Raw genomic sequence first — 18,105 nt, 5'->3', positions numbered from 1 at the left:
AAACAGTGATATTTCAGTTGTTAATTAAATTTAATAAATTATTTATAATTAAAAAATGGTTTGAATGTAATTTCCCTTGGGATTTAGTAGGAGGTACAACAGATATGTTTTATATTTTCTTCTTTAGTGAACAAGAATTTTTTATTTGTTCATGACTCCTGAAACTGTGATTTATACTTTTCTCTAAAAGTTTGCATTTCGATTCTACTTTGAAGTTCAGCAATCAAATGCTGGGATTTATTTACCGCAGTTTGCAAATGTGGTATACCAGTTGTAAATCAAGTGGAATATCTGCCATGGTTAGAAGTTAGGGCTATATAACAACCTGTAGGAGCGCAGAACAGTGTAGAGGTCACAAAATGAGAAAACATAAATGAAAATTAATCATGAGAGAAAATTGGGGATATCTTTTTTAATATATTTCTTTCAACAATTTCATCCTGTCATGTTTTATTGGTTAGGCTTGTTCTCCAATTTCAAGGAATTATTTCATAGATCTTAGATTTTTTTTTAAACAACAACTTTAATTGAAATAAACAAAAATTTAAAAAAATAACTAAAAAAACTAGTAAAACTTAGGATGTTTTTCCTGTTTTTGATTTTGGTCACCTATATCATACAGGGCCCAGTTTTATTAACAGATTGAACTCATTTGACTCTTTTGGTTTATTGGACTTTTAAACCTTTTGGGTATAACCACACAATTTTTTCAGACTGCAAAAAACTTAGACGTACTGAAGAAGACATCCATCCATCCATCCATCCATCCATCCATCCATCCATCCATTGATTTTCTTACACCCTTGTCCCTAGTGGAGTCAGGTGGTGCTGGTGTCTATCTCCAGCTAACGTTCCGGGCGAGAGGCGGGGTCACCCTGGACAGGTCGCCAGTCTGTCACACTGAAGAAGACACTGAGCGCAATTTCATTCTTCACAAAATGTCAACAAAAATGGAGCGACGTCGGATTTTAGCAGTTGTAGGATTTCTCTTTTGTCTTTGACAAAAGACAATGTGCTATTTCTCCTGCTAGCGCTAGAATCTGTATGTTTGGGTTGTATTTACCCAGAATTCCATGTGCTCTAGTCCGTTTCCAGGCCCCTTGGTCTTCACACATGCCTTCGAACTGGGGCCGAGGTTTTTGGGTGGAATACACCAAGTTTTCTGCAGCACATGCTGGTTTGACATGGGCCAGCATGTGTTAAACCCATTTGGGAGTTCCAGCAGGACGATTATCCCCAGCACACAACCAACTGCTTTAGGAAACATTCTAGCACTCACCTTTTGTAGCCAGATTGTTCAGTTTTACTGACTTATTTTTTGTGTTTTCTGTGGACCTACATGGCTTGTGGCAAACAGCTTCTCTGCAGCTCCTCCAGAGCTACCAGGAACTGTTTTCGCTGCTTCGATTGTCACCGTCTTCGCCAGACAGTTAGAGGGTCAGGTCTTATCTACGTCCCTTTATTTTTACTATGATTTTTTTTGGCAGTAATGGCCATCATTGACAGTTACCAGACAGGAAAGGGGTAGAGGGAGAGAGAGAGAGAGAGAGAAAAGAGGGGAAGACATGCAACCAAGGGCCCCAAGGCTTGTATTTATTTATTTTTTGGTTTCTTTTCGTACATGGTGTACACCTAAACTTCCTTACAAATCTCTGCTGTGTTCCTGTCTGTTTATTTACTTATGTTTCCTAACAAACTTTTCATACCTTTAAAAGAACTGTTGGATTTGTTTGGAGATTAAATTACGCAGAGTGTAGGCAGTTGGCAGCACTGATTTTTGTTTAGATCAGGGGTCTTAAACTCCAGTCCTTGAGGGCCGCTGTCCTGCAGTTTTTAGATGTGCCACAGGTACAAAACACTGGAATGAAATGGCTTAATTACCTCCTCCTTGTGAAGATCAGTTCTCCAGAGTCCTGCTAATGACCTAATTATTCTCTTCAGGTGTGGTGCAGCAGAGGCACATCTAAAAGTTGCAGGACAGCGGGCCTTGAGGACTGGAGTTTGAGATCCCTGGTTTAGATGTACCAGAGTAAAGGGGACTGAGTGCAAATGCACAAAACTCTTTTCATGTAGTTATATTTATAAATAGCATGGAAAGCCATGTGCCATTTTCACAACATTGAATTTCTTTTTGTTAGTCTATCTCATAAAATCTCAGTAAAATACATGTGAAACTAGAGTTTGTTGGGTGTGAACGCTACCGCACATTTACTGAGCAGCGTTACTCCGACCACGCGTTCTGCCCGGCGGACATTAACAAGATCTGCCGTATCTGTGTGTTTTCTCCCAGGTACAGATTGGGCTCTCCGGGAGGTAAGACTGACACTTTACATCTTTATTAAAACTACAAGGGAGCAGCTTAGAGGTTTGTGTTCCCTGGATACACCACATCTATTTATTATCATTCCCCCTCCGTGACCCTATCTTTTTATTTTAGCATGCTGACTCATCTGCTGTTCATTTCCAAAAACCACACAAGACATCTAGGTTTACATCGCCATACTGTCCGGACCAGGGGAAGTGGGTTCAGGGATTTGGCACGGTATCTGCCTACATAGCAGTTAATGGAGGCCAAAGCAACAAATGCTCAAGCTTAAAAACAAATTATTCTTATGTTTTGTTTTAATAGCTGCTTTAAACTGACAAGGTATTGGAGAAGACAAGTAATGTAGCATTTTTGCTGATTTATGTTGTTTTCCCCTCTGACTCTCTTCACTGACTTGGCACATGATTAAAGGTGCTTCTATTTAAAGGGACAGTTCAGAAGAAAGAAGCATTAATTGCCTTCCAACCCGTAGGACACGTTTTGTACTTTCATTTTAATTTAGTGCAAATTATTCTGCCAGATACTCCCAGTCCAAGTGGGACAAAGACCAAAGTGAACTTTTCCCGTCTCAAAACAACTCCATTCTCAAACTGCTATGACAGTTTGAGAATGGAGAAAGGTTTAAAGGTATTTGTAAACCTTTAAATTGTTGTCATTTTTGCTTTCATATATATATATATATATATAAATAATAATTTGTATTTACACAGAAAACAGTGGAAGGAGGCGATACGCCACTGATGATCTTCCTGTCTGTTTCACATACCGAAATGTAGCGAGTTTCTGGTCCCTGTGGGTTAGAGTGGTAAAGTGGTGTAAACATATATTAAGTAATTTTTTGCCTTAGATGTACAATAATGTCAAAATGAATATTAGGATTTCAATAATGCCTATGCTTCAGCTCATGATGAACATCTTCATGAACGTTTAATTGTAAAAATTTCTACCTGGAACTTTGCTTGTTCCGTTCACATTACTTGCTTGACATCGGAAGGTTAATGATGACGCACCACCTCCAACTTCCATTTCCTGTACATGTACTCACCTGTTTCCTTGTAAATAAACACTCAATGTGAATGCGAGAAGCGGTTAAGGGGATACAAAATAGCATCGGAATAAACTATTTTATAAAATCGGAGTTGTTTAAGAGAAGTCCGCTTGACCTCTGCCCCTCTCTGGCTAACCTTTAGCATCAACCTCAAGGACAAACTAATTTGCATTCATACTAAATGAAGACACCAAAAGAGTTAATTACCGTAGCTAAGATATAACCTGCTTATAGCCTTTTTTTTTTCCCCTACAGAATCTCACTTTAAAAATCCCGAAATAATGGAGTTGAGTGAATATTTCATTTTCTCTCCAGCGCTGGCGGATCTATAATTAAAGCGTGACGCAACAGACGCGCTCTCAGCTGTCCGAAACCGCTTTGGAATCTGGGTGGAAATGTCAGAACAAGGCCAGAGCAGCACATGGAAAAGAAGAGGACGAGAAGGAGCTTTTCAGGATGTAGGGGCTGTAGTCGTCTGTGTGTGGGCGTGTGTGTGTGTGTGTGTGTGTTGGGCTGGAGGGGGGCACAGGGGTCAAATGTAGTTGCTTGATATCTATATCCTGGCAACAGAGAGTGAGTGATATCTTGTACAACTGTAGCAGGGGATTGGTCAGCGGGTCAGCCAAGGCCCCTCCTATCAGCGCAGCAGCCTAAGAAAAAAAATACCTAAATTCAAAACATCTCTGAAACTTTCTCCACTCTGCACTGTACCCCGCGGCACTTTAACCGAGGCCTCTTTAGTTGTAATCTATTAATGTCTGTGGAGGTCATTTGTTTTTGCTGTAAGCCTAGTTTGGTTTTGTAGCTCAAGCACCGGTGTTTCTTCACGTAGCGCTCACGACAAGCAGGTTCAAAGTGAAGTTTGGCATGACAACATGAATTCACCTTACGCAGCCTTGCAGTATTACCCAGAGTTTCCATTTCGTCGGTAAGTACTCGCGTAAACAGTTTTGATATCATGAGACTTTTCATGAGTATCCGACTGAAATCAGTGCATCTGTCGATTAACAACGACAAATGCACTGAAAATTGATGCTTCTTATTACTATTGTCTTAATAGCTTTGCTTGGGGGGGAAATGACTGTTAATTGCTAATAATGGGAACGTCGTGTCCTTTGTTTGATGCCGAGTGTGTATGGAGGTCCAAAGCGCCCTGACGACAGTGGCGTCTGCCCGGATGCTCAGCTGCTGCTTGGTCCTGATATATTTTTATGTGTGGCTCACCTATGGCAACAGTGGTAGTGTGGACGGGTATTTAGGGCTGATAGCAGACACAAAACCGTACCCAAAGATCTTCATCTGATGAATTATTTAAAGAGGATTAAACCGTGAAGTTTATGTAAAAAACAAAGAGTATTTAATAAGGGGGCTTCTCGTTCAGTGGTTTTTCTCAGTCCATGAAACCCTTTGACAGCTTTATTTACCAAGGTGATGATTAGGATGATATGTCATTATATTATGGTAACTTTACAGTTGTGTGATGAGAAACTAAGTGGCTCTTTGGCATTAAACTGGTATTATTTTACCACCTGAATTTGGCTGCCCTAATTTAGCTGAACGGTATGCATTTGAATTTAAATCTGCCTATATGATTGGATTGTGCTTATTTGAACTGGGCTGATTTGATATTTCTACATTACTGGTTATGAGTTGGACCCTTTTATCTTGAGATGCTCATCTCAGTGCTATATAAGCAAATTAAACTGCTCAAAACTTAACTTAAATCATATTATTCTGAAAATCTGGAAGTAGCTACATGCTTACGGAAAAAGATAAAATAAAAAAATATATATATTTCCTGAAAAAAAAAACACAATAAAAAATAATGCAAAAGAATTAAATAACTTTGACAGAAAAATGAAGAAAATAGGTAAAAGTTCATTTAAAAAAAACAAAAAAACACAGGTTAATAAAAGAAAAAGAAAAACAACAATAAATAATACTGGTAAAAAACCCAAAACAAAACCCATAAAGAACAGTGATATAAAATCAATTACTGAAAAATGTATGTATGTATTTATTTAGTTTAGTTTTTTATTTTAAAAAAGCAAGGAACTGAATATCAAGGTAGAACATTGATTGGAAATATAAATATATAAATATAAAAGAATAATAAAACTTTTATTATTCAAAGGAAAAAAGCAGATAAAACAAGCCAAACAGTATAAATCTATATAGAAAACCAAGCAAAAAAAAATATAAATATTCCACTTTAAAGTTGGAAATTGAACATATGCTGGAATACATTAGCACAATGATCTAAGTCTCGTGATTAGAAGTGCAGTAAATCATTACAAATTCATCAACATCTCAGTAGTTTAAATCACTTCATGTTTTTCAATTTAATTCCAGGTCTATGTACTTGTCGATCTGTTCATCCTTTCTTACCGAATCTACACCAGAAGGCTTATTCCAGCAGAGTTCGTTCCTTGTTTCTATGGAAATAGAGAATGTCCCCACAGTCTGTTAGCACATCAAGTTAAAAAGAACAGCCATTTAAATTTCCTGTTAAAAAAAAAAAGACCAGAGAAAATCTCCTCTTAGTTTTTCTTAGTAAAGCTGTGATCAGTGGCGCTTCAGACTGTCTTTGTGAATGTAAAGCTCGGCAGCCTTCATTTTGTTGTGATTGAATTTTTCTCTAGAAGTGTCTATTCTATCCCCCGAATGAACAAACCACCATGTTTTCACTACCATTTAACTGTTTCGCCTCCCTAAAAGTAAGGGGATGAGGGAAGGGACACTGGGGCTTTCTATTGTTTTGCAGTCATGTCCCTCTTCCAGTCGGGTCTGACGGATGAGTGGGGAGACGGTTCTTAAAGCCTTTGAAAAGTGATTAATAACGACACTGGAGAAGGGCCCCCGATAGCCCAGGCTGTTTGTTTTGATTGCATTTTCATCGGCCGCTGTGCCCAACCTGCCAAGAGACAATGGCCGTCCCTGTTTAGCGGTGACCTCTGGCCCTGTCTCGTCTGGAGGCGCTTGCGCTGTGTTTAAGTGGATGCTGAACAGCCTTTGCCTCTGGCTACCTGGAAAGCTCTCTGAGTAACCCGACACCCAAACGCAGAGAAACCAACTGCGAGAAAAAGGGATAACACCCTCCAAACCAGTGGAGCAAAACTAAATTGCTACATGAAATAAAGAGAAGCAAAAAAATCTTATAGAAATAAACCCTAAAAGAAAGAGATGGAATTACTTTATGCCATGTATATCTCCATTAAACAACATTGTTCTTTGTAAAATGTCATTTTTCCAAGTTCAGTTCTAATAATTTTTTTCCTCTTTTTTAAAGGGGTGGATTTTTAAAACCTATTGATTTAAATGTTGAAATGTGAAGGGGAAATTTGTACATCCTAGTCTGTAGAATGACATTGTTGTAGTAGTATTATATTGTTTTAATAAATCAGAAACTAGATTACAAAAAGTGAGCAAGCCACACGTGAGTAAGCTTGAGCTGTTCATGTATGATGTGAATGATTTAAAAATGTATTGGAGGTTGTTTTTCTCTCACTATAAACCTGATGCTCTACTTTAATTCATGCAGTCTGTACTGTCACTGGTCAAAATAAAATGCCGAGGGAGAAAGATTAGAGTTTTATTCAGAATAATGAGATGACTGTTAAACTAGTTTGACATAAAAGACCGAGGATTAAAGCTGCACTTAAAAAGAGCTTAACACTATTAAAGCCCTGGTAAAAACACACCTTTATCTGCTCTCTTTGTCAAACAGACATGTCACAGGTTCTCCATCTGCTGTTCAGCTTAGCTCTAACTGTTACATATCGCGACAGATATCATCTCGCGATATTTTAATCTTAGCGTGCTAATCAGTGATTAGCAGGCCTCAAGGACATCCTCGAACACGCTGGCCGTTCGGTGCATTGCATTTTTCATTACAGGTAATTTCATAACCGTAGTTTGAAAAAAATACGTCAAAGTCACACAAACTCTCCATTTTGTGCAATTAAGGGGGGAAATGTAGGAAAGTTATATGTTTTTTTAATATTAGTGCGGTTAGCTTAAAGAGTTTCTGAGATAGCCGAATATGCTAGGCTTGTCACGTGCGATTAGCTTAGTGAGAAAACCCGAGCGGCTTTTTGTAATATTTATGGTATTCAGGTGGATAAAGCACTTGCTGAAGGTAAATGTGGCTTTTCGTCATTTTTAAAAACATATGCTAATACACCCAGTGGAATAAAAGTTCAGTTCAGTTTAAAATTAGTTGTCCTAGCTTGTACGCCAAAGAAAAGTTAAGCACATTCATTGGCTAATTCACGAACTATGTCGCCTGTTTTTATTTTAAAGGAAGACTTATTTCGTCTCTAAAAATATGACCCATTTAAGCTTAAATTATAATTTAAGCAGAATGGCTCCACAATTAATTTACAAAATGTTCTATAAAAAACAGTAGTACTTTATCAGTATGAGGCACATGGGAGGCGATTTCTTTCTTGACAATACTCTATAAAACGTCTGCTTGTTAAAAACCACAGATAGTAGAATAAATACAGATTCTTTAGCACTCAGTGTATTATTGAGAAACCTTTATTGTATTAGTTAAAGTTAAAAAGTATGTCTTTTTTTCGTTTGTTTTAATCCAAACCACTTTATATAAGGTGTCGTAAAAGTGGAGGAAAGTATCAAAAAGGACATACTAGGTTGAAGAGGATGAAAGAACCCACTAACTTGTTGGAAAATGCCAAAATCTTAAGACTAGTTTCCTTCTAAATACAGAAACATTTCCCATGTTCCCATTCATAACAAGAATTTCCCCTAAAGTCAGAATTCCAAAAAGATAAGTAGATGATTTAATTAATTTAAACATGGAAATGACACAGCCAGTTCAACCATTAGGCAATTTAGTCATGGCATTAAAATGAAGTGAAATTAGAAGTAATGTTCTGTTTTGTAATTTTTGGATCATTTGGACTATTTTCAGGCCACTTTCAAAAACTATAATAGTTAAATTTTTAAAAACCTGCTGCACCTCAGGTTTCAGCAGGATCTGACCTAGTCTTTTGGTTTAGACGTGGTCTAATTTCATCTTGTGTGGAAGTGTGGTTTTCAGAGCTGAGCTTGATTTTAGTTGACAGGTTTCAAAATACTGTTCAAAATTTCTAATTTTTGAACTTTTGCAAGTGGATTTAAGCCTTTTCTCATTAAAAACCCTGTTTTAGTGAATCTTTACACAGTGTAGAGCTATCCGATTCACACTAGCCTTTACTGTTGCAGTTTTTATTATGTACATGATTTGTGAGAACACAAAATTTGCTTCCTTTTGTACTTTCATAAACAGAAGAAAGATGTGACAGATTAGTGTTGTGAAGTGTTATTATTCAGCTTTCAATAACAATAGTGGTGGAGCTCGTGTGCAGTGGTTCAGGTTGCTAAATAAAACCAGCTGAGGAGACATTTACCAACCTGCTGAATCCAATTTGAAGTCCTTTCAGGGTTAAACCCAAAGCAATGTGGAGTTTCTAATTGTCGGTGCACTTAATAAACTCAAGCTTCAAACTTGTTCTCCAACTACAAAAGTGTGACACTGAAGAGCTTACTCATCAGCAGGACAAAAACAAAAACATCGCACCCGCAGTATTATTATAATTTTTTTTTTGACATTGCAAGCTGAAACGTAATCCCTCATCTGAAACTCTACAGTCCCCCGTGGGTGTCTGGCGGATAATTAGAATTTTTTGCTTCATTAGATATGCCTGTGTTTCTTAAGTCAGGTATTAATATCCTTCATCGCACAGCTTTGGGGAATTCCAAAACCTAAAATAGTGCCAGCTTCGGATCACGGCTGGCCCCATCAGCCCACCTCCCGGGCTCGTCCGGCTGCACACACATACCAGAAGCGGTGGCAGCGCTATCGCATAGACCACGGGGGGAATTCCGCTCGCCTCAGACTGCAGCGCGCACGCCGCTTCCAGCAGGAACAATGGTGGGGCCGGGCTCCGCGGCAGGTGTAATGTTTCAGGGGAGCAGGTCAAAGTGCCTCTGTCTGAATGGTGCATAATCACCATTATGTGTAGTACAAATATTCAGTATTATGCAGGCTGACTTTTTCACAATGGATGTGACTTCACGAATGGCTGCCAGCAGGACTCCTCCTTCCTTTCTTCCCCCTGGCTGGGTGGCCACATCTCAGCCCTGCACATCAACTCTGACTCTGTTTGCTGACTGCACACCTTTTTTAAAAATAAAAACTACAAATTAAAACGCTCTACAAAACCTGATTACATAATTGATTGTTGTAAGATAACTGACTGACAAAGATGTCTCTCTTTGCAGACTCAGGGATCCGTCATCTCTGCTGTCCTGGAGAGAAGGCTCGTTATTTACTACCATGAGCCAGCCGGGACAGACGGCTGACTTCTTCAGTCAGGATGTGTTTAACCAGTTGTTTGATATGCTGGACCAGTGAGTGAATATGATAAAAAAACAAACAAAAAAAACCCATCTCAATTATCCTTTTTTTAAAAGTGCCTATGAACAATGTTCTTGTTATGTCTTGCTTAGGTCTACCATCCATTCAGTCCAGCCCATTGAGCTCAACTTCACAGAGAGTCCGACTGATGGCTCAGCGGGGAACACCATTCAGATCAGTATGGACTGCATAACGATGCATGAGCCAGACGACGTGGTTTCTGTAAGTATGCCGATTTCACAGAAATGAGTTTAGTTGTTTTTGACTCTCTGTACCTGCTGTCTGAGTTCATTTTACTGAGGGATGTAGAGAAGCAGCAATAATGAAAAACAAAACAGTACTGCAATTTTAAATATGCACTGCAGCAAGTCAGGTGATTTTTCCAATAGGATACAAACACAGCAGAAATGTTCAAATCTGTTTTTGGACCTGTTAAAGCTGCAGTATGAACTTTTACAAAATATCTTTTACGTCTTCAAACTGTCATCATGTTGTGACAGTACGGTAAGAGATAGACAATCTGTGAAAAAATTTTATCTCCTCCCAGTGCTACTGCTGGCATCTGAGAAAATCCACCACTCCTGATCAAAATAAACCAATCAGAGCCAGGGTTTTTGGACTGTCAATCAATCTCATGTATGTGCTTCTCAATGTGCTAATGGTGGAGAAACAACTTGCTGTTCCAGGAAAACCGTATATCCACTCTCATTTGTGGCTGTGCTAACTAGCTTTAGCATTTGTAGTAGGCTATGCTGAGGTGAACCAGCTGTAACCTAGCAGAGAGCAAGTTGGAGGGTGTACACTAGGGTGATTGACAGTGCAGCACACTCCTCCTGGCTCTAATTGGTTATTTCTGATGCAGCTGTGTATTTGATCATAAATTACACTGTAACAACAATGTAAAACATATATATATTTTTGTAAAAGTAACATTCTGTAGCTTTCTTTCTTTCAAGCTGTGACGCCTTCAGCCACATGAACAGTGTAATGTCTGTCTCTTTACCCACCATCAGAAATCACTTTCAGTATACCTCACTAGGACTTTCAATGCTAAAGCTCTTTCTGCTTTCATTTTTCATGTTAGCAGTGGAATTTCTTTGGACCTAGTTGTGTAAATGAGGATCTGAGCAGAGCTGTGAGAAAGCCGGTTTATCTGTGGCTGTCTGAAATGTTGTCAGGAAGGATTTTATCTCATCTAGACTGAGCTGCGTTTAACCTGGGTGGCCCCCCGGCTCCTGAGAACAGTAGATCACAAACTGCATTCATGGTTGGATGGGCACTTAGATTGTCACACGATCCCCTCCAGTCTGAAAATCAAACTAGGCTAAGCTTTATTAGCGCTTGTCACTTTAAGCATAATATCTTTTCGTTTAAAAAAAAAAAACATTTAAAAACTGTTTAAATTTTGCATTTTCATTGTTTTTTTCTTTGTCCTTGTCACACACGAAGCCTCAATGTATACAACACCTTGCAAAAGTATTTATACTCTTAACCTTTTCACATTTTGTTAAGTTACAAACACAAACTGCAGTTTAGCAAACTACGTAATGTACAGGATAACTGTGAAGGAGAACCCAAAGGAAAGTGAATTTCAAAGATTTTAACAAATAAAAATCTAACAAGTATTTGTGTATTAAGGGGTCCATATGATATACTTATGATAATGTAAAAATAAACAAGCGCAAAATACATTGATATTTTTTATTTCACTGTGACAAAATGTGAAAAAATTTAGAGTATGTACGTTTTTACAAATAACAGTAAGTTAGTAGACTTTGTCTCTATTTACACAGAATAAGCATGTAATAAATAAATGACTCCCCAACGTCTGCTGTGTAGGTGGCGCATTCTCACAGTACAACCGAAACCTGAGATTTAGCTGAAATGTACAGAGATCCCCTGGATATGACGTTAACACACTGTGAGATTAACTTCAACTTTTACTGAAATTTTTACTTTATAAATTACTGACATGGTCGATTCGCACGGGAGTAACAACACAGACAATCATTCAATCAATCAGCCAACCAAATTTTATTTGTGTAGCACTTTTCAACAGCAAGGCCTTTCAAAGTGTTTTACATCATAAAAACCCCAAAAATACAAAGTCATATATTTGAACACACAGTCAACAACATTACATTATTATTGAATCATTATAAATAGTATGTGGTTGCTAGGTAAAACTAGAGATGCACCGATTCAATATTAATATCTGTATCGGTCTCAATATTGAAAAATTATTCTAGATCAGATATTGTGACAATATGTCAGATCCATAAGGGCAGCTCTATTCAGTCTAATTCTATGCTTTGTGCTCCGAGCGACGTCAATGAATATTTATTTATTTCACATCATATCTAGAATTCGTAATTGCCATTTCTGAACCATTTGAAAGATGCTTTGTTGCATTTCTTTTTTTTTTTACACATTTGAGTAAAGTAGCCACCCTATTGTTTTTATCAATTGCTGTATAATTTATTTTACATTTTCTGCTATACTCCTAATTGCACTGACTGAACGAATTAAAGTTGTTTTTACATGTTTGGCCAAGCTTGTGAAGCTGTTGGTGTATTTAAATGTGCTGTACTGGTGCAGAGTTATCAAATACATTTGTAATTCACTACATTTATATCTGCGTTAAAAAAAAGAGAGAGAGAGAGAAACTTTTTAATTCATTTCAACACTGTTTTTCTGTATTGGATCGGATTCGACCGATACTAAACCAAAGATATCTATCAGTATTGGAAGTGAAACAAGTGGATCGGTGCATCCCTGGAAAAAATGAATCCCATAAGAATAGAGACATTTCCACTCATAGTGAAATATTACTATTCTTACTGGTTTAGTTTTAAGTTTCAACTAAATTGATGAAAACATAAGTGCATGTTTAGATGTCCTATAAGTATTTAATAAAGCATGCGCCACATGATCTCTTGTCGGTTTTGCTCCTTGGAGATGGTGTGTGTTTTCCCCTCCCTGTGTTGGAATGTCGTTGTCCAGCCAGAGAGGGAGAAGAAAAAAACCCACAGCAAATAAAATTTCTGTTTAAGGAGCTGAGTGATGTTACTCCTGTGCATCCCCCAAGGGGGCGTGTGCTCTCTTGAACCGGTGATTAATGGCCCCACCACCCACTTTCCTCCACTCCAAAAGAGGGGCGTGGCTCAGTGATTGGCATGCCAGCAACTTAGGGAGCATCCGTGGCAGCCTGCCAGTCACCAAGCCACGACTGTTATTATCAAGTCTGCTCTGATTAAAAGCTGCGGTGGGCAAACCCGACCTCACCTTATCCCCCTTCGTCTTCCACTCATGAAAAGGTGTGGCCCTTTTTTAAAAAAATCTCTCTCTCCACTCTTATGCCGCTCAAACACCCCGGGGGGAAACTATTTGCATTGTAAGGTTTGTGTTTAATCTGAAATTCCTTTTTATTCTGGATTTTCTTTTCTATAGCTTCAGGGCAAGAATTTACCACAGCACCTGCCTCTCCTGCAGAGGTCTCCGCTCCCATCTATCAGTGCTTCTCCAGGTAGAGGTGGGGGTCGGAAAAGAGAAGGTGGTGGTGCGGGGGAGGAGACGATTGAATAACATGAGGAATGTTGCAGGAATAGCGGCTGGAGAGAGGCTCTGTCCCGGGCCCAAACAGCTGATTTAACCGGGAGATAAAGCTCTGATCAGCTGTGCGTGGAAGATGCAGCGGCTAAGCTGACAGAATGAGGTCCTCTTCTGTCACAGGTCAGAGTTTAAACGGCTTCACCGCGGAGTAACTCAATCGACACACGGCGTCCCGGAGATCTAATTACATGTTTGTGTTGGGGTTTGTGCTGTTTGGCCACACCTCTGCCGCGCCGCCTCCCCCCTCGCTCTGAGCTGGAGCGCAGGAACGTTTTTTACGCCGTTTATTAAACTGAACAAAGCACAGCTCTTATCCTAGCAGTACAAACTAATAGTCAAAGCTATTGATACATTTCTATTCACTCTTCCTTAGATGTTTGAGTTTTTTTCCCTACGTTTTACCTGGGAAAAAAGAAATGAGGTCACCCACCTTAGTTCTGATATTTTGAAAGCATCGTGGAGCACAGCTTGACGTTTAACCTGGATTAGAAACAGAACGTGATGGAGAGTTTTAATGCTCCGCCAGTTTGCCTCCGGCGTGTGAAGAGGTGTTTTTAAGGCGCAGCTGTTTGTCATAATAGCTTCTCATGGTCCAACAGAACAGTCCTGTCACTTATTTTCTAAACTGTACTTTTTTAAAACGTGAAGAAAGGAACCGGACGATATTTAAAGGCTCAAGTACATATTGTTTTATAAATCTGTATCCAGCAAGTGTTCCCTCTGCATTTGTTCAGATTTAGTATATTACTAAATTCAAAACATGTATGATTCAAAGTTAATTTTCCTAACATCAACTACAAATATAGCTAAGTTGATACTTTTGGTTGATCTCTGTTAGGGCTTCAATTACCAATTATTTTACTAATTGATTATTTTGACGATTAATCATAACACTTTCTGCAAATGTTTCATTTCACCACTTGAGCCTTTTTATTATACATTACTAGAAATACATCAAAAGGTGCAAATAAACAATCTAATAATTTTTTTGACTAGTAAGATAAGCATTTTGTTTAAATTGCAGAAACAGAGTATTCCTTTAGTGAAATGTAGAAAAGAATGCATGTTTGCTACCTATCCTAACATCAACATGTGTAGGGCTGATCTGTTTATTTTTTTGGATTAACCAGTTAGCAATTGGATAGGAAACATGCTTAATACATTGATTATTTTTATTTATTTCTTTCTTTTACAGAATTTGAACCAAGTGAAGCTAAAACTACCACTTGACGTTTTGGGTAGAATATATTTTCAGACAAAGAAGGTTTTATTTATCTTGTTTTGACTCTTTATACTCCAGTTAATAATTTGTTGTTTATTAAATTAGTTGGCAATTATTTCAGTCATCGATTCATCACGATTAACCCAATTAATTGGATTAACCGATTATTCGGTTCAGCCATTATCACTTCATAGACCCAAAGACAAGTCTTCATTTTCTACGTGTTTTTCCAGGATTTGACTTGCCAATCACCAGAGGAAATTGTATAGATTCTGGTTTGACACCACTCTTCTCTCTTCTGTTTATTTTTTTTCTTTTTGTTTTGTAGAGTCTTTAGACAGCAAAGACTAATTTGTGAGGTTTATGGTCAATTTGTCCAGTTTTTAAGGGATTTACAGTAACAGTCCTCTTTGTCACAGAGGTCAAACAAATGCAGATTTTGCTCTCTGATAAACCAAACTGTGTTTTATTTTTGGCCAACAGATTACCGGGAAACCGCTGCTCTAAAGTAGATTTAAATGGAAGAGCTGATTTGAAGGATCGCCACCCAAGTGATGCTCCATTGAGCGCTTGCGTCTGTCAGACGGGATGAGAGCTTGCTGTGTGTTTAGGTCAGGTGTCTGTGCCTACCCAGACACTGCAGCTTGACACCTGATACTAAACTAATCTGGCCGACTTTAGAAACAGGCTCTTAAAGAGGAAAAAAACTTTAGAAAAGCCTCTTTTGTCTGAGCCCCTGGATTTGCTGATCCCCCTGCAGATCCTATATAGCCATACATCCTTTCACACTGCTGCATTTCATTTTTGCACCGTTTAAACTGACCTTTAATATCTTACTTTTTATTACACATTGAAATATATATATATATCTATATGTATGTATGTATGTATATGTGATCTAATTCAAAGCTTAAGGTAAAGTTGTATGATGGCTTGTCTTGTGGTACATTATGCAGAACAAAGCACCTCATAGATTAAATCAGACAGCTAAAGATCCGGCAGCATGAATGAAGCCACTGTTCTCTACAACAAACACCAGATACTCTAACTGCATCTTACAAATCTGTATTGTTTCAGCTTAATTAGAAGTTTGTTTAGCTAAGCTAGTTGTCTCTCTCCAAAGCGTCGGCTCGGCCCTCTGGATTGAGCTTTTTCAAGTGTTGATTTTTCCCTTTTGTATCAGGCTGACCTGCAGGCCTGTAGCCTCTGGCTCTGAACAGGGTGTGGTTGCTTAATAGGAGACGCTAAATTCACATCATAGGTCTGCTTAAGTTTTCAGATAGCTTCAAATCACTCAGCCCACATGACCAGAGCGTCTGCCCCGCTGGCTGTGCAGCAATGCATGTGATTTGTGTCCCACTGACCGCTCTGCTCTCTAGGTGCTGCGTGACTCAATCTGCAGCTTACAGTTTGAATACTGGATATACCAGTCTGCAGATTTTTCTTGTTTCTTTATTGTAATCTCATTTTTAGCATAAAAGAACATCTTTGAAAAATAATGCTTTAGAGTTTAACTGAACACCAAAATATTTGTCACATTTAAATCCTGAAAAAAGTGGAAGCTTCTGCACACATTCTTAATTATCAGGTACTTTCATCTGCATTGCTTTACCAACAGTGAGCATTTTTATTTTCCCCAAAGGAATATCTGATTCAAAACATGGTGCAAAAGGCACCTCCAGCTCTCTCTTCCACTGATTTATTTAAATGTTAGAGAGTTAGCAGATGTGACTAGCTGACGCTAGCTATCTTCTTCTCTACGTTTCTGAGTAGTTGTCTTAGCCTTGCGTTTCTAGTCAACCCAGTGCTGACAAAATGAACAGACCCTTTGATTTCTTTCTACATTTTTATGTTTCAACTACAAACTGTGATATATTTTATTCTGCTGTTATTCAATAGTCCAACACAGCGTTGTGCATAATTATGTAGTGAAAGGAAAACTCTTTTTTACGTGCCTTTAATTAGTCATCCTGCTGGAGGTTCACCCTCCAAACTCAGTCTCAAGTCATTTTCTGCTTCTAACAAGTTTTCTTCTTTCAATATTTAATTTAATCAATTCCCCTATTAATTCTGTGCAGCTTCTTTGTCCCTGCTAAAGAAATGCACTCCCAGCATGACCCGGCCACCACAGTGCTTTTATTTTATTTTATTTTATTTCCTTTATTTAACCAGGTAAACCCCGTTGAGACCTAGATCTCATTTTCAAGAGGAACCTGGGCAGAAGATTGCTTCATAGTGGGGATGGTGTATTCAAAGTGCTGTGTTACATTTCCACCTCGCATTTGTATGGAAAGTTCAAATGGCTCATCACATGGTGTGTGGCAGACTTCAAGCAGAAATACTTACATCTTTCTTTCATTTAAATAAAGTGCAAATAACATTGTTGTCCAGTAAGCAGATTGAGCCACCTGAGCTGTGGCAGTCTGTCGCTCCTCTAGAGTTAGGTTTGTAGTTGTGCCGCACACTTTCTCCTTTTGTACGGTTGATTGAACAATGCTGAATGAGATGGAATATTGTTTTATAACTTCACTAATCTAATCTTCCACTCAACTTCACTCTCTATTGTGTTCCTCGGTCTTCATGATGCTGTTTGCTCACTAATGTTCTCTAACAAACCTTTATTCATTTATATTTATCTATTATTTGGACGTAGATTGACTCCATTCACTAATTTGCTGACCTCTGAAGACAGTTGCACTGTAAGGGTCTAAATATAAATGCTTGTCACAATTTTGAGATTTTTACTTACTAAAAATGTGTAAACCAATGTAAGCCTGTCACAATAATCAATGAATTGCACGATAAATTGAAATGTGCTTGTTCATTTCTATTCTGATTAATATTTTTGAAATGTTATTTAGAGAGAGTTCATAATCCATTTTACTTATAATTTTATTTGTGGGGTTTTTTTGTGCATATTTAAAATATCTTCCAGATTCAGTGTTGTGTTCTTTATAAAATTAAAATGTATTGGTCTTTGAGAGGGCATGGTTGCATTATTATGCCATTATCAATATACATCACTTAAAAATGGTCTCAAAACAACAATATTATTGTTTACTGGGACAATTTGTCATCCAACAAAATTTGTTGTGACAGCGAGTCTAAGCGCATTTATTTTCTTCCTTCCACTTCTCAGTTATGCACTAATTTTTGTTAATCTGTCACTGACATTTGTGTAGCGTTACAAAAGTAGAAACGTTGAAGGAGCGTGAATTCCTTTGCATGGCAAAGCATAGAATAATTCCCGCAAATGTTTTCGTTTCTTGTCAAGCTCACAAAAATGAAAATGAAAGAAGTCAGTTCCGAGCGTTTGATTGCCAGAGATTCTAGAGAGTTGCAGTCCTACTGTCATCACCAGTACAGCACCTGAGAAACAATGCATGTTTCCAAAACAGATCTGCTGCAGTCATCTCTGGTAGATACAAGCAATCTACAGGAGCCACATTGTTTCCCAAAGAGCCTCCCAACCC

At 38.2% G+C, this 18,105-nt stretch overlaps 1 protein-coding gene across 3 annotated transcripts in view; it reads left to right on the top strand.

The window, feature by feature from the left end:
* Window positions 1-4,249: 4,249 nt before the first annotated feature.
* The window catches only part of tp63 (tumor protein p63), a 39,715-nt gene continuing 25,859 nt past the window's right edge, over window positions 4,250-18,105 (top strand). For all 3 annotated transcript variants that reach the window (XM_032571247.1, XM_032571249.1, XM_032571250.1), the window contains exons 1-3: window positions 4,250-4,302; window positions 9,663-9,791; window positions 9,891-10,020. In XM_032571247.1, coding sequence (XP_032427138.1) covers window positions 4,250-4,302; window positions 9,663-9,791; window positions 9,891-10,020 — 312 coding nt within the window. The remainder of the gene's footprint in view (window positions 4,303-9,662; window positions 9,792-9,890; window positions 10,021-18,105) is intronic.

The sequence above is a fragment of the Xiphophorus hellerii genome, chromosome 9 (genome assembly GCF_003331165.1).
Source record: "Xiphophorus hellerii strain 12219 chromosome 9, Xiphophorus_hellerii-4.1, whole genome shotgun sequence".
In the NCBI taxonomy this organism is placed as follows: domain Eukaryota; kingdom Metazoa; phylum Chordata; class Actinopteri; order Cyprinodontiformes; family Poeciliidae; genus Xiphophorus; species Xiphophorus hellerii.
This window is presented reverse-complemented; position numbering and strand designations above follow the sequence as displayed.